Source organism: Scylla paramamosain, chromosome 2, assembly GCF_035594125.1.
Source record: "Scylla paramamosain isolate STU-SP2022 chromosome 2, ASM3559412v1, whole genome shotgun sequence".
Taxonomy (NCBI): Eukaryota; Metazoa; Arthropoda; class Malacostraca; order Decapoda; family Portunidae; genus Scylla; species Scylla paramamosain.
In genome coordinates this window covers 17859883-17874306 of record NC_087152.1, presented here as the reverse complement: position 1 = coordinate 17874306, position 14424 = coordinate 17859883, and the positions used below count along the sequence as shown (strand labels likewise).

The 14424-nt window shown below is 35.5% G+C and overlaps 2 protein-coding genes across 18 annotated transcripts in view; one reads left to right on the top strand and one right to left on the bottom strand.

Moving 5' to 3' along the window:
- Positions 1-1002: 1002 nt before the first annotated feature.
- LOC135111216 (uncharacterized) lies at positions 1003-3586 on the top strand. Of its 8 annotated transcripts, none has more exons than XR_010273627.1 (3): positions 1003-1293; positions 2678-2918; positions 3297-3586. XR_010273627.1 is itself a non-coding variant. In XM_064024338.1 (3 exons), the coding sequence occupies exons 1-3, from the start codon at positions 1433-1435 to the stop codon at positions 3419-3421; spliced, it is 387 nt and encodes a 128-aa protein (XP_063880408.1). In that variant the 5' UTR covers positions 1418-1432; the 3' UTR covers positions 3422-3586. The 8 variants fall into 8 exon arrangements, 1 of the variants encoding a protein (XP_063880408.1); XM_064024338.1 differs by lacking the exon at positions 1003-1293 and adding an exon at positions 1418-1453; XR_010273634.1 differs by lacking the exon at positions 1003-1293 and adding an exon at positions 1593-1612.
- Positions 3587-4286: 700 nt separating this feature from the next.
- The window catches only part of LOC135111193 (plasminogen receptor (KT)-like), a 31552-nt gene continuing 21414 nt past the window's right edge, over positions 4287-14424 (bottom strand). For 4 of the 10 annotated variants that reach the window (XR_010273611.1, XR_010273618.1, XR_010273617.1 and 1 more), the window contains 2 exons: positions 12860-12990; positions 4287-7790 (listed from right to left, as the gene is read on the bottom strand). Coding sequence is in view for 3 of the 10 variants with exons in the window: in XM_064024290.1 (XP_063880360.1) it covers positions 12958-12990 (33 nt within the window). In the remaining 7 variants the exon portion in view is untranslated. Of the gene's footprint in view, positions 7791-9880; positions 12991-14424 lie in introns of those variants that run through there. The other 6 variants (XR_010273624.1, XR_010273621.1, XM_064024322.1 and 3 more) reach the window with 4 other exon arrangements.

The window sequence follows — 14424 nt, the reverse complement described above, 5'->3', positions numbered from 1 at the left end:
TTAATCTTTGTCTTGTATAGTGCCTCCTTTTATTTGCAATCTCCCTAACCCTCAGTATTAGGCCTCCTTTATCCTCGTCGTATTTGGCATCTCTTCGTTCTCGATCCCCCCCCCTCCTTCATGTTTTAGACATCTTGGACGGAGTGAAGAGGAATGAAGAGGAATTTGTTTCGTATATTTGAGATTTTGTTTCATTCTGCTTTACGTACTTTACTATTCTCTTATATTCTATGCATTGGGAAGGGAAATAATTTGATAGAATAATTTTCCAATAACTTCTTAACTTACTCAGTTTCAAACAGTTCAGATTTTTTATAAAATTTCAATTAAAATTTTCTTTTCTTTTAATTAAAGGGCAATTAATTTTTAAAAGTGCAAAATATTAAGGAACTTTTTGAGCAGAAACTTTTCAATGTTTTATTCTATAAAAAAAATAAATAAATAAATAACAACAATTTTTAATTAACGAGAGCATATGCATTTTAGAACTGTAGCTGCACTACGATACATCTTCTGCAACATTATATTATCCCGTTTTTTACTACGATACATCTTCTGCAAAATTATATTATCCCGTTTTTATACGGAGTCGCTATTTTTTTTTCTCTCTCCACCTTTCATCTATGTCCCTCTCCACCCTCCTTTCCCAGCCACTCCAGATATGGATGTTAATGTAATTGTCCCCTCTTAACCGCAAAACTATAATATATATATATATATATATATATATATATATATATATATATATATATATATATATATATATATATATATATATATATATATATATATATATATATATATATATATATATATATATATATATATATATATATATATATATATATATATATATATATATATATATATATATATGACCATAATAAAGTAAAAATAATAATAATGATAATAATAATAAAGAAAATAAAGAAATATATAGAGATATATATATATATATTCTCTGATTCGCAGCCGCACGTAACTTCAGTTATCTTTCTACAATCAAGGACATATCACATTCCGTGGTCTGGTTCTTGTGAGGCACACACACCACTGCGACACTCTCGTTCAAAACGCTAAGAGTAGAGGCACCAGCTGCAGGTGCATAACAAATGACCAGCTGCAGGTGCTTAACGAATGTGCTGCAGTAACGTGAGCTGTTCTCCGGTAGTTTTTTTTTCTTTTTTTTTTTTTTTAATTACTCTAAGCATGGGCTCCTACTACAGCAGTATTACCAAAACGTCAGGCGAACCCGGTGGGGCTGCGGGGTTCTCCTCAGTGAAGAAAGATCTGGTGAGTGACAAATGATTTTACCCACAGCAAGATCGCTGTTGGCTGTAGTAGTAGGAGTAGGAAGAGATCGTTGGTGGTAGAGATGATGAGATGAGGAGAGAGGAGAAATGATCGTGCAAAGGGGGATGGGTCATAAGTGATGAGTGATGAGGAAATTATGGTAATTGAGAGGTGATTCTTGTTAATGGGAAACCAGAGAACAGACTGTAATCGAACTCGAGGACTCCATTGCAACTGTTGGTGAAACGTAGATGGGTTGGATGTGAATGTGAATGGTAAAGGAGTTTGGTACAGCAACAGTAGATATACAGAAATAGAGGTATACATTTATATTCCATTTTTGTCCCCATTTCGGGCCTCGGTTCTCATGTGTGTGTGTGTGTGTGTCCAGGATACATCAGAGTTGCCTGCTGTGTTGCGTGCATCCATGTTGTACAGTACTGTGCCTGTGCGGTTTCTTGATTTTTTTTTGCTTTTAACACGCACCATTAATCTTTGTCTTGTATAGTGCCTCCTTTTATTTGCAATCTCCCTAACCCTCAGTATTAGGCTTCCTTTATCCTCGTCGTATTTGGCATCTCTTCGTTCTCGATCCCCCCCCCTCCTTCATGTTTTAGACATCTTGGACGGAGTGAAGAGGAATGAATTAAGAGAGTGAGGTGGAGATAAGAGATATTAAAATGTTTCAGAAGCAGATCCATCCAACTAGACCTCGCAGATAATTACAAAATGTGACTGTGTGTGTGTGTGTGTGTGTGTGTGTGTGTGTGTCCGGCCAATATTATTTCCGATATGATGTGTTTTGAAGTGATAATGTTTAAACTGACCACATCTAACGTTTTTTTAAATTAATACAGTCAATGATACATACACACATCTTATAGCGTACTCTAACCTTCGCATGCACCTGAGCCACTTACCGCACTCCATGCTTATCAGTTTACGAGTAGTTAGGCTAATCAGTAAGTCAAGTTATTAGGTACAGCCTCGACACAAAACATTTATCTTACCTTACTCAAGTTGGGTGGGTGCTATGTTTAATGGGAAGACATGATTGTTCTTGTGAAACCACTTGAAAACATGTAGCATATGTGCCTACAATCACACTTAATGCTTGTGTATGTAACAAAGACAGCAGACCACCATAATTACTGCAACAAAGCTATTAATTAATTTATTTGAGAGAGTTATCAAGGCACTTACCCTCCAATTTTGGATGATCTTTTCACCTTTCCTTAGAGACTGGCATCTAAGTGTTCTTTTTTTTTTTTTTTTTCATCCAGGCCAGCAGCTCCTCAAAAAAAAATAAAATAAATAAATAAAATAAAATAAAATAAAAATAAAAGTAATCTAGATCTGACTTAATTTCTTCCCACACTTTCAGACAGCATCGCAGGTAGAGCTGGCAAGAAGAATGGCTGAGAGGCAAATGGCAATGCAAGTGGCTACCGTTCGCGAATTGATGGTTTGGTTTGTTCCCTTCCTCGCGTCTTCCTATGGGTTCCTGTACTATGGGTATCGCAAGACCAAAAGTTGGGTGGTAATGTTTCCACTTATCCCCATCACATTTGGTTTTGGATACCAGGTTCACTTCGCATACGGCAACAAAACTAACCAAATTAAAAGTAAGTTTTCTTAGAGTGTGATGTGCATGGGAAGGGCATAAGGAATGGATTCTGTGGCACAGGAATCATTTGAAGAAGGCAGTAAAAGGAAGAAACATCCATGAGTTTAAAACTAAATTGAGTTGTGGCAGATACACATAGATAACACCTGCTAGGATAAAATTGCAAACTACATACAGTAACTCAACAAGTCAGTACAAGATTGAGTTTCCACCAGTGGCAAACAAGAATCCTTTGATTATGCTTTCCCTGAATAATCCAGCTGTACTGTTAAAACTATGCAGTAAATAAAAGTAACAAACCTTCATGTTGGGTTTCATCCATTATAATAATAAATGAAGGAATTACCATAATGATTAATAAATTTTTCTTCCCTAGCCCTTGCTGAGAAGATAATGAGCACAGAAGTCCACATGATGGCAGTACCAGAGTGGTCCAGCCCCTCTGAAGCACAACAGCAAGCACAACAAGAAAGAATGAAAGAGGAATATAGAACAACTTAGTCTATGCAATCAATTTCACATCTCACCTCATCTTGTAGATCTGTATTATTCTAAGTACAGTACATATTATAACCACCCATAAAGCTTGACTATAATGAAGGAAAATCTTCATTGCACCTGTACATCTTAATATCCTCTACTGTTAAATAAACATGCAACATTCAATGTTATTTTCTTTACCTGATTATGTTTGAGCACACACTTGCACACATCTGGACCAATGGGAGTTATTCTACCTGCCTACTCTTGAGTGCACACTTGTACACATTCATAATTCAATGAGACTTTCTCTGCCTGCCTACACTTGTGTATACACTTGTAATAACATCTCTGCATGGGAAATCAGAGGATCATACACTATTGGTTATCCCACTACAGGTGGAGATCATCTTGAGTCTATTCCAGATGCAGTCTACATATAGTAATCCTGAAAGTGCCCTTATCATTATGGACACCATTTGTTCATTTATTTCTTTAAAGGATTACACTTTTCATGCAAAGCACATGAAATACTGTAGTAGTCAGTGCTCTGCCTGCTTGCCTGTGACTATCACATTTTGACATAAATGATCTAATAACACTGTCTCTAGTTACTGCACATGCATGGACCACCCTAATCTTAGGGAGTTTTCCATTCATTAATCTCCTTTCCCCCAACCTCCACCCATATCACCACAGAAGAGAGATCAGCAGAGTAGGAGTGACTGTCTGAGATATCTGATGTTAATTTTTTCCCTTTGAAATTTGATTCTTTATGCAATTACCTATCAGAAAAAAGAGAACACAAGAAAGTTCACAATGTTGCATAAAGTATGTACAGGAGCAAGAGTCCTCATCAGTGGTGCCTTATGAAAGAAAAAGCTAGGATTCTTAATGGATTTATTACCATAACTCAGCACACAAACAAGTGTAACACAGCTACCAATATTACTATTTCATTTTATTGTGGAGCAAATACTATCAAGCTGCTTCAAGTCACATTAAGTGTAAAATCATTCACTCCTTGTGTGTTAGTCAACAAAGCAACCTTCAAAATTTTGTAACACTTAATTATGAATATATGCTTCCTTTAACCAGCTGACCCCATACTCCATTATGTATCTTTGCAAGAGAAAATGAACTGATTTATCCATAGAGAAGATAGAAAGAATAAGCCTGAGTAGGTATGTACAGTTCTGTGCAGGAATACTACTTCATTGAGAATAAATGCTTGCAAAAGGTTGATTCAAATGAATGTGGAAAATGGAGAGAATGAGAAAAGAAGGGGAAGGAAGAAAACTGGTGGTGAAGGTTAAGACAGCCTTTTCATTATAAGTGTCTACAAACATGCAGGTGAAAGGAGCCTATCTATAAAAGGCCACCTCGGGAGAAAAGGAAAATGATCTTGATACTTCAGCAAATGAAGTTAGGTTCAATTTGATGATGCATAACCAAAAAACTGTATGGTGGGAATTGGGTAAAAATGTATATTCTTTAAAAAATATATATACATAAAAATTATATAATGTCTTATATATACATATATGAAAATGTTAAATTAATTAAGTTGAGGTTAAATCATGAGTGAATGGCTGGCATATCCCACACACCAACAAATAGATAAAGTCCACATGATTTTCCTCTCATTGTTGGTCCTTTTCTTCTATGCCAGTACTTGTTCCACATCTGATGTAGCTGATATGGATCAATTGGAGCCTGGATTTACGATTGGATGCCTTCCAGCAACCATATGCTGGAACTAGTTTCCAAATAGGCACTCCAAGCACATCACTGCCAAGGTTTAGTAACTCTACTCACTCATATACTGTACCCTCCAGGATTTTTTTCTATTCACTTTACCAGAATGTAAATACATTGCCTGCTAGTTAATACCTTGTTTGTTTTTTGACACTGAACTATAAATCACTCCCCTCAATATTGTAGACATCAGTAGTCAACAGTTCTTCCAAACATACTCATCTGTGTCCACTGTTAAAAGTCATCATTGTCATGATAACAATAATGAACATCAGCTTGTATGATTCCACTGCAAGACAAAGCTTCCCTGCAATGGTTAATGGTGTTGAACCATAAACCACGGTATGCTGGCTTAGGATGTCTAATAGGATTTGCCAAACTCCAACATTACAACTCCTAGACTTACAACCCATACCTATTCTCTCCTTGGTGCACAGAGTCAATAGTGTGAAATACAACTCCTAGACTTACAACCCATACCTATTCTCTCCTTGGTGCACAGAGTCAATAGTGTGAAAGGAGGTATGCCCAAATTGTCTTCACCCAGCAAAGGATTGAAACCCAGGACCTCTCAGTCATGAGTCAACCATGTTAATTACTGAAATCTGCTAATGTTATTAGTATATATTGCACTAATGATGCAACCTGTGGGCATGAAGGCAGATCATGAATTTACATATTAATGTCATGTGTTCAAGAATAAACCCATGCCACTGACTGCAGTAATACTAAACATACTTAATGAGGGAAACAAAATCTCTTGACACCATTTAAAAAAGGAAGAACTTGTGACATGAAGCTGATGCATCAGCCCTTTAAAATCATCACTATGTGTACCCATCATAATTTCAAAAAGTAGATTCCACACTGAAGTAGACCAGCCTTATTTACTGACAGCTTACCAAGTTTGAAAGTTAACTACGTCAGCTTGTAAATGAGTTTTTGATTGAGTAATAAAACTTTCTGAAAATTAGGTAAATATTGTCTTTGAATCTTTCCTTCCAGACTCTCATTCCATGCCTGGTCCATCTGCCAGTAGCTTATCCTCTACTTCTGGTTTTTACTTGCCTCTCCTTATCATTCTTTGTCTCATCTGCTACAAATATTTAAAGCCAGTCTCCTCAGCACTGTATTTGTTAGGGCATCTCTCACACTGACACTGTGCAATCTATCTCACCATAATTTTTTCCATACATCTGCTTGTTTAAAACTAACTTAAATAGCTGCCAAAGTTTTATCGCCACAAATTATCACACTTCTTAAATGGAAAAAAAATAGTACAGTTTATCATAAGCAAGGAGAGCCTTTAGTGATAGTAAAGTAACTTTATCCTGAAGTTTTTCACCTACTCTCATCCCTCAGTATTCCCAAAGAAAAAATATTCCATCTCACCCAATGTTTTACATATTATCCATGTAGCAAAACATACAACACAAGATCTGTATTTCAGAATCACTCCAAATTTCATTGCTCATTTCCCAATGCACTCATGAACAGGATAACTGACTGACAAGACCGTCCAACACACAAATAGCATCTTATGTTCAATAAACTTAGCTTCTTGTAACTGAAACATTGAATTCATTGGTCATCATCCTTTTGGTCCTTCCTGCAGTTCCTGTTTCTGGAGTGAGTGTGGCATGATGACTAGTGACAGAAGAATACATTCACTAGTAAGCAAATGTAATTCCAAACAACTTCACTGGTTCCTGTTATCCCTTAACCATGATAAAAGGACATTGTAACTGCCTGAAATACACTGTTTACAAGTGTGCGTTTTCTTCTTTCTTTTCTTGTGTCTTTTTCCAAACTATCAGTAATCATTAATATATTACAGCTTCCAAAGCAATCCTGTTCTAATAACCCTTCATGATACTTCAAGTATGATTTCTCAAGAGCCAGTCCAACAATATTACTATATTATAATAAACTTTAGTCATGAGGACTTTCACTAAATATTGTACTTTTCTTTTTGTGACATGGTTTGTTGTAACTAATGAGATCAACTACTTTGTTCCTGGAAATTTTATAGCTGTGGACAGCCACAAGATTTTAGTGCCTTTCTAAATCCTAAGAAGGGTTGGACATTGAACATGATGGAAAATTTTACTGAGTTATAAGTCAAGTGATGAAGATAATGGAGTGCATTCATATGCATGTGTGTGGACTGGAGCTATCATGCAATTACTTGTAAATATCAATGAGTTAGGACACTGATACAAGATTCCAGTAAGACCTATTAGCTGCCTATCACATCAACCACAAAAAATAACTTGAGATGTAAAAAAAGAAAATACACTGTAAAAGAGAATAGCTAAAAAATGAAATTCTGTGCCAAACTACATACATCACATAAAAATGAAAATAAGACTATACTGAAGCCTAAGCAAAGGCAGTTAAGCTTCATTTATTCTGATAGATAGATTTAAATAAGAATCTATGATGACAAATTATTCTAAATAAGTAGTGCATAATTTCTTTTAAATGAATATCTATGAAAAGAAATTAAAACATACAAACAATAATCAATAAAATCATTTCTGAAACACAACAGTTTAAATAAGGAAACAAAAAGAAGTCTTACGTACTACACGTTCACAAGCAACCAAGCAGTCGTCTACAGCCCGAATCTCTGAAAAAAATAAAATAAAGCATGAAAATAAAAAAAGTGCTACAAAAGTACATGACATTCAAATGAAACAGAAAATACTAATAGAAAAGTGACAACAAAAAAAATTACTTCAAATAATACAGACTTTGCATCATTCAACATTCATGAAGCTACAACTTAAAACGATAGAGTAATCAAACTTGTTACATGCAGTGTGCACAGTGAGAAAGAGAAGCTTACTCTAAATCCTTGCTATAAATTTTATTATTGTCAATGCTGACACCAAAAAAAATTCTGTAAACGAATGATTAATCTCATGAGGCTTTTGGTAGCAGTGCAACTTGAAATTTATCAAATAGGAAGTTTTTTAGCTATAATTGCAGAAAATACAATATTATCATGCTTATAGATATACTATAGATATACTATTATGAGTGTAATTACATACCATGTAGGTTTGTTTGGCAAGATAACAGCTGTAATTTTACTGTATATATATATATATATATATATATATATATATATATATATATATATATATATATATATATATATATATATATATATATATATATATATATATATATATATATATCCCAGCTATTTGACTGCTATAGAAGTGGGCTATTGAGCTGGGCTTCTACTGTATCATTACTTAGGTAGAGAGGTCAAAAGAAAGGAGAGAACTGTGGATATATGAACTTTTGAGACAGGACATGCATGCAAACGGCAACTCTTTGGCAAAGAAGGAGGGAAGCATTCAGTTAAGTCACAGTTAAGTCAGTGTATGAGTATTTTGAGAAAAGCATCACTAATACAAATAAATGGGATTAGCTGTGTCCTCTAGCTTTGGAGAAGTAGAAGAGGAAAATAGATTCTGGTAATATTTCACAATAAAATTGAGAAACAAGTTTTCAAATCAGCAAGTTTTGTACAATCATAAAACTTGAGTTATAAAGTATGAAACAGTCAACTCTATTCAAATTAAGATATAGAACTGCTAGATAGACTCATAATAGATGATAAAGAGATATTACAGAAAACTAGGATAAGGTCTTCTAGATCCTATGTCTGTGAACATTAATTTGGATGAGACTAAAATAGATAAAATATACAGCAAAAAGTTAACTACAGTACCCTCCCCTGAGTTTCATGGTATCCTTGAATTTCACACCAAGTCATAAAGTCTCACTATCCCAATTCTGCATGTGAGAGAACAGGACAGGAAGGCTGGTGATGGCACTGCTGCATTGCGAAGAAAACACAAACAATTGAGAGGTGTCTCACTACTGTGGTGGATGTGATGTGCTGCACTGCTAAATCAGTCTGAATGTGAAGACAAAACATGCACACTCACACAATTTTAGATGTGGTGGCCAGATGTGAAGAAAAAACATACACACACAATTTTAGATGCAATGATGCTGCACTGCTGCACTGCTGAATCACGCTGAATGTGAGGACAAAACACAGACACTCACACAGTTTTAGGTGCCACAGCACTGCTGAATTATACTGTGAATGTGATGACAAAACACACACACTCACACAGGTCTAGGACATGTGGTCAGAATGAATAAGTATTTTTTCTTCAGAGTAGAGCAACTGCAAATCTGAGTGGATGCTGTATAAGGTAAAGTTGTGCACTGCTGTGTGCTTTTTTTTGTACAGTTTAATCTTAATATCATAACAGAGACTGGGTGGCTATGTGGTACAGTGCCCGGTTTGTGGCAAGTTGAACACTAGCTCACAGTCTTTTCATGGGAGACATGGTATTCTTGTAATACTAGCTGGCACCATACAATCCTATTATTAGTGTGGTATAACCTGATCAATTGATTAACAGAGTAACACTGATCAAGGTGAGAAACTTCAATACAGAGAAAAAATGATGCAATGGAAGGGAGGAAGAAAAAGGAAGTGGAGAATTAGCAATTTCAGGTTCGTTATGCAGGATTACACAAAGGAAAACAACCCTATGACTCACTCAAAGGTATACCTATACAATATAAGCTGAGAGATACATACAGTGTGATGAGCTACTAGTAATTTGGGACAGAACCACTTTTAAATACCTATGAAAAAATGGAGAAAGAAAACTTTTGCTTGTCTTTATTGATGTTATTTTACTATTTTGCTTTCCCTTAACATCGGTTTGTATGTGCATAAAAATGTAAATTCAAGAAATAAAAATTAGACACAAATAAATAAATGAAACTTTTAAACAAATAACAAAAATATACACATGAGACAAAACATTAAACTGATCATTACATAAACGAAATCAATAAAAAAATGGAGGAATCTATGCATGCTAAATATGTGTATAAGGTGACTTTATAAAATGGAAAGCAGTGAAATCCTAACAGGTTATTAAGCATTTAATACAACTGGAATGGCCATGCTCTTGGAATCCTAAACCAAACATGGTTCAGAATATTCAAACACAGGAAAGAGTTACTGATCAGAACTGGAAGACTCCTGACAGCACACAACCACTCAAGCATTTATCATTATAATGGCAAGTGCTGAGTGTCATCAGTCCCTCAGTCTTCAAGATAAACTGAAATTGTTGGACTGAGTGGAAGATACACTGGGATAGCATGAGGAGAATCTAATCTGACACTGGGATAGCATGAGGAGAATCCAATCTGACACTGAGAAGAATGAGAAGAATCTGATCTGATACTGGGACAGCCTAAGAAGAATCTGATCTGACACTGGGATATCATAAGAAGAATCTGATCTGACACTGGGATATCATAAGAAGAATCTGATGTGACACTGGGATATCATAAGAAGAATCTGATTTGACACTGGGATATCATAAGAATCTGATTTGACACTGGGATATCATAAGAAGAATCTGATTTGACACTGGGATAGCAAGAGAAGAATTTGATCTGACAAGTGAAAAACAAAAAGAAGAATCACGACAAGAGTTGGAGGCACAATCTACACTTAGCAGAACACAGCAGCTTCAGCAAGGCAATCAGGAAACACAAGCCTGTAGAATCTGTTAACTTAGAGAAAGCAGTAGATGTCTGGCACTGACAGGGTGTGTATGTATATCAGCATATCCAGAAGTAGCAGAAATTTAACGCCAATGGCAACTCTAAAGCAATTCTAAAGCATTCATTGTGTTCTCCTACCTGTGTTACAATGGTTAAGTGTTTACCACCTTATCAAGTGTTTGCTTCTTATCACTACCTGTTCAGTTGATAAAAAAAAATTAATTCCAGTTATCTTCCTATTTCAGTAGTTAGCTGCTTTGTGGGTGAGTAATATTTCAATAACATTGTGGTAGGAATAGGAAACATTAAAAATCAGTGCCTCAGTCAACTAAATAGTAACTCAATGTCTAGAAAGTGCCATAGACTGTAATTAATCATTGTTTGCATTTGAATACTTAAAATAACACAAGTATAAAAGTAAATAAATAAAATGTTAATTGAAAAAATTGTGTGACATTGGAAGATTTAATAAATGAGCATGGCCACTTTTAAAAGAACTATAGTAGAGAGCTATAACCACATGGAAAGACGCTGCAAGATCTAAGCATGCTGGCTGTGTGTAGATGCTTCTCTAAGTACCACAGTGATCATGGGAGTTCCTAGTGACACTGAGGGATCACAAACACATCACCCATTGAGTTTTCTTGACTTGCCATAAAGTAAAATTAATATTACTTATACTATTAAAAAAAAAAAAAAAAATTAATTGCACTACATTTTAATTTCACATTATCAACATCAATTTTGTTTTTTCTTATGAAATCATCAATTACTATATGCACACCCCAAAAAAGTATCAATAAATGAAAGTCCTGAATAACAGCTGTTAACTTCCCACAAATGAGTTTTCCAAAGCAACATGAACTTAGTACAATACATATTTTCTAATAGGCAAGTTAGAGATGTTTTTCTTATATACAGAGATCAGATTACAGTGGAAACATCAAGCTGAAATAGAAGCAAGGAGTGTCACTTGATGCATTATCAGAGAGAGAGAGAGAGAGAGAGAGAGAGAGAGAGAGAGAGAGAGAGAGAGAGAGAGAGAGAGAGAGAGAGAGAGAGAGAGAGAGAGAGAGAGAGAGAGAGAGAGAGAGAGAGAGAGAGAGAGAGAGAGAGAGAGAGAGAGAGAGAGAGAGAGAGAGAGAGAGAGAGAGAGAGAGAGAGAGAGAGAGAGAGAGAGAGAGAAAAGCAATTTTAGGATCTATTTCAAAAAGACATCACTGTACTGCCACAGAACCCTGACACCAACCTATGTACAAGGTGTGAGAGACTGACAGCAGCAGCTGAGACAAACTGTGCAAGCAATCAAAAGAGGAAAATGTTAGAAGGAAATTAGTGACCTACAATGTTTCCAAGATGCTTTGTTTGTACTATCATGGTCCTGATATTAAATGGTTCCCTCTTGGGATTCCTGGTTTTGGGTTTGAGTTCACTTAATTTTACTGAACTATAATGAATCAACACAACTACTACAACTTGCTACAATTAATCTCATGATGATTTCCTGCAAACATTTACATTTCTCTCCCTGAGGCCAAGAAGACATACTGCCCTGCATGTAGTAGTTTTGGCACCTTCAACAGCTGCAGTTTAATCCTTTCTTCTATGGCTTATAATGAACCACAACATACAAAAAGTCCCAGCATACATTTAGAAGTGAAAGTTTTAAGTGACAGGGATACAGTGTTGAACATCTTTCCATCTCTGTCCTGAAGTAATAAGAAATTGCACTACTGGTTTCCCTTTTATCTATCATATAAATTATGTCAAAAGTTAAGATATAGTGGAGTAACATTTGTTATGATTTGAAGACAAGTTTCACATTTGCATGGGTCAGCCATAGTCACATAATAAAAGGTTCAAAAATTATGTTCACACAGCAACTTGTAGCCAGAGTAAGTAGTAAGTAATAACAACTCTATATCTCTAATCATACATAATCACTTCAACTCTTCTCCAGGAAGAAATGTATAATATAAAACATTTAAATGCACATAAATGCTAATGTAACTGAATACCTTCCTTCCATCATTATCCTCCAACTAAGCCTTATTGCAAAACCACTCAGTGACAAACCTTTACTGAAAGTCTCCCATTTCTAATCTTTCCAAGTATCTTGGAACTGACGAATGTACAAAGGAAAGTAAGGAGAGTAGCGGTGTGGGAGGAGTGGGCTAGTAATACCCACTACGATGCTGATGAAGAGCCTGTCGTAGAAATGCCACAGCTTAGATTTCTTCGCATAGAAAAGAGGGATAAAATACTATCTAATACATGGCAGTAAAATTATGTATTTCTTATGAACAGGTGACCAGAATATGCTGCATTTATAAACCTGGAAAAGACATTTGACAGTACTGATTGGGTGACAATGTGGGATGTGTTTGTAAGACAGTTAAAACTATGAAAGTATAGTTCTGTATATGAAATATAGTTTTTTATGTCCAGTAATGGTAAACTAATGAGAGGTGTAAGCGAAAGAACTAAATAAAAATGATACATGAAAGAAGAGAAAATGCCAAAGATGTACGAAGATCCTGAACAGAATGGGATGACAGTGTTGGAATATAGAAGAGAGAGCGAGAAAGGATAGTAGGAGGAATGGAGAAAGAAAGTATGAACAAGAGTAAAATTAATATTCTTTTGTTATGCCCATTCTGTTGAAGGAATTACACAAGAAACAGGCATCAAGTCAGATTAGATGATTACTCATGTAATTTGTGATCTACTCGTAAATGAAAGCAGGAACAAACTTATTCCTCTGTTGCCTGCGATGACAGACTCAGACAAGCTTATTCTCTGTTGCCTGGGATGACACATTCACTGCCTAGTTTTCCTGTGCAATGATGAGGCAAATATTGATGTTCCCTGTACACTGTACATGTATGGAAGTTGCATTCTTAAGTTTTACAAACAATATCTTTAAAACACATGAAACAGAGTGAGAGAATGAAGAAATAAATGAAGCATGTCGATGGTTAATGATATGATAAAACACAACCTAAAGCATGGAACTTCATCAGTTTCTATGACTAATTTTCACATCAAGTGACAGCATTTTCTAGAACATGCATGCATATTTGTATCTTGTTAGTCTTCATCAGCCTATACAAGCCCACTGCAGGATAAATCCTCTTTGATGGCAGGGAAAATCAAGCCATGTGCTTCATCCTGCTGGCCTGGGGCCTCTTGGTGGGCTTGTCAGATTAGATTTACAATTCCTCAGCTTCCATTCTGTGTTTGTTCCCTGCTATTTGAACACTGACTACAGTGCAGAAAAAGAGACAAATTCAAACTACCTCCACTTAGTTTGGGAGTTGAACTTAGGATCTCTTACTTGTAAGCACTTACATTTTCCATATTTTTGTAGCATTTTTACAATATGTATGTATAGTTATGTGCCTGTATGTATACGAACATGTAAGTACAATCTTATACCTATACATATACACACATACATACATCTAATATATTTCTTTTGCTTAAATGGTGAAACAATTAAGTATTTTTAAAACCTGTCACCCTGAGATTCTTCCACAGCTTTAAAACCAGTGGTATACTCCTAGCCACTTCATATTCCCATGCCTCATTGCTGTATCACCTGCTCTCATGGTCCTGTTACTGCAGAGACTACATTGTGT

Coding starts and splice junctions, on each gene's coding strand:
- LOC135111216 (XM_064024338.1), top strand. CDS start 1,433: ATGAGTGATGAGGAAATTATG. Junction 1,454..2,677: donor TGAGTGATGAGGAAATTATG/GTAATTGAGAGG, acceptor CCACACTTTCAG/ACAGCATCGCAGGTAGAGCT. Junction 2,919..3,296: donor CAAAACTAACCAAATTAAAA/GTAAGTTTTCTT, acceptor TTTCTTCCCTAG/CCCTTGCTGAGAAGATAATG.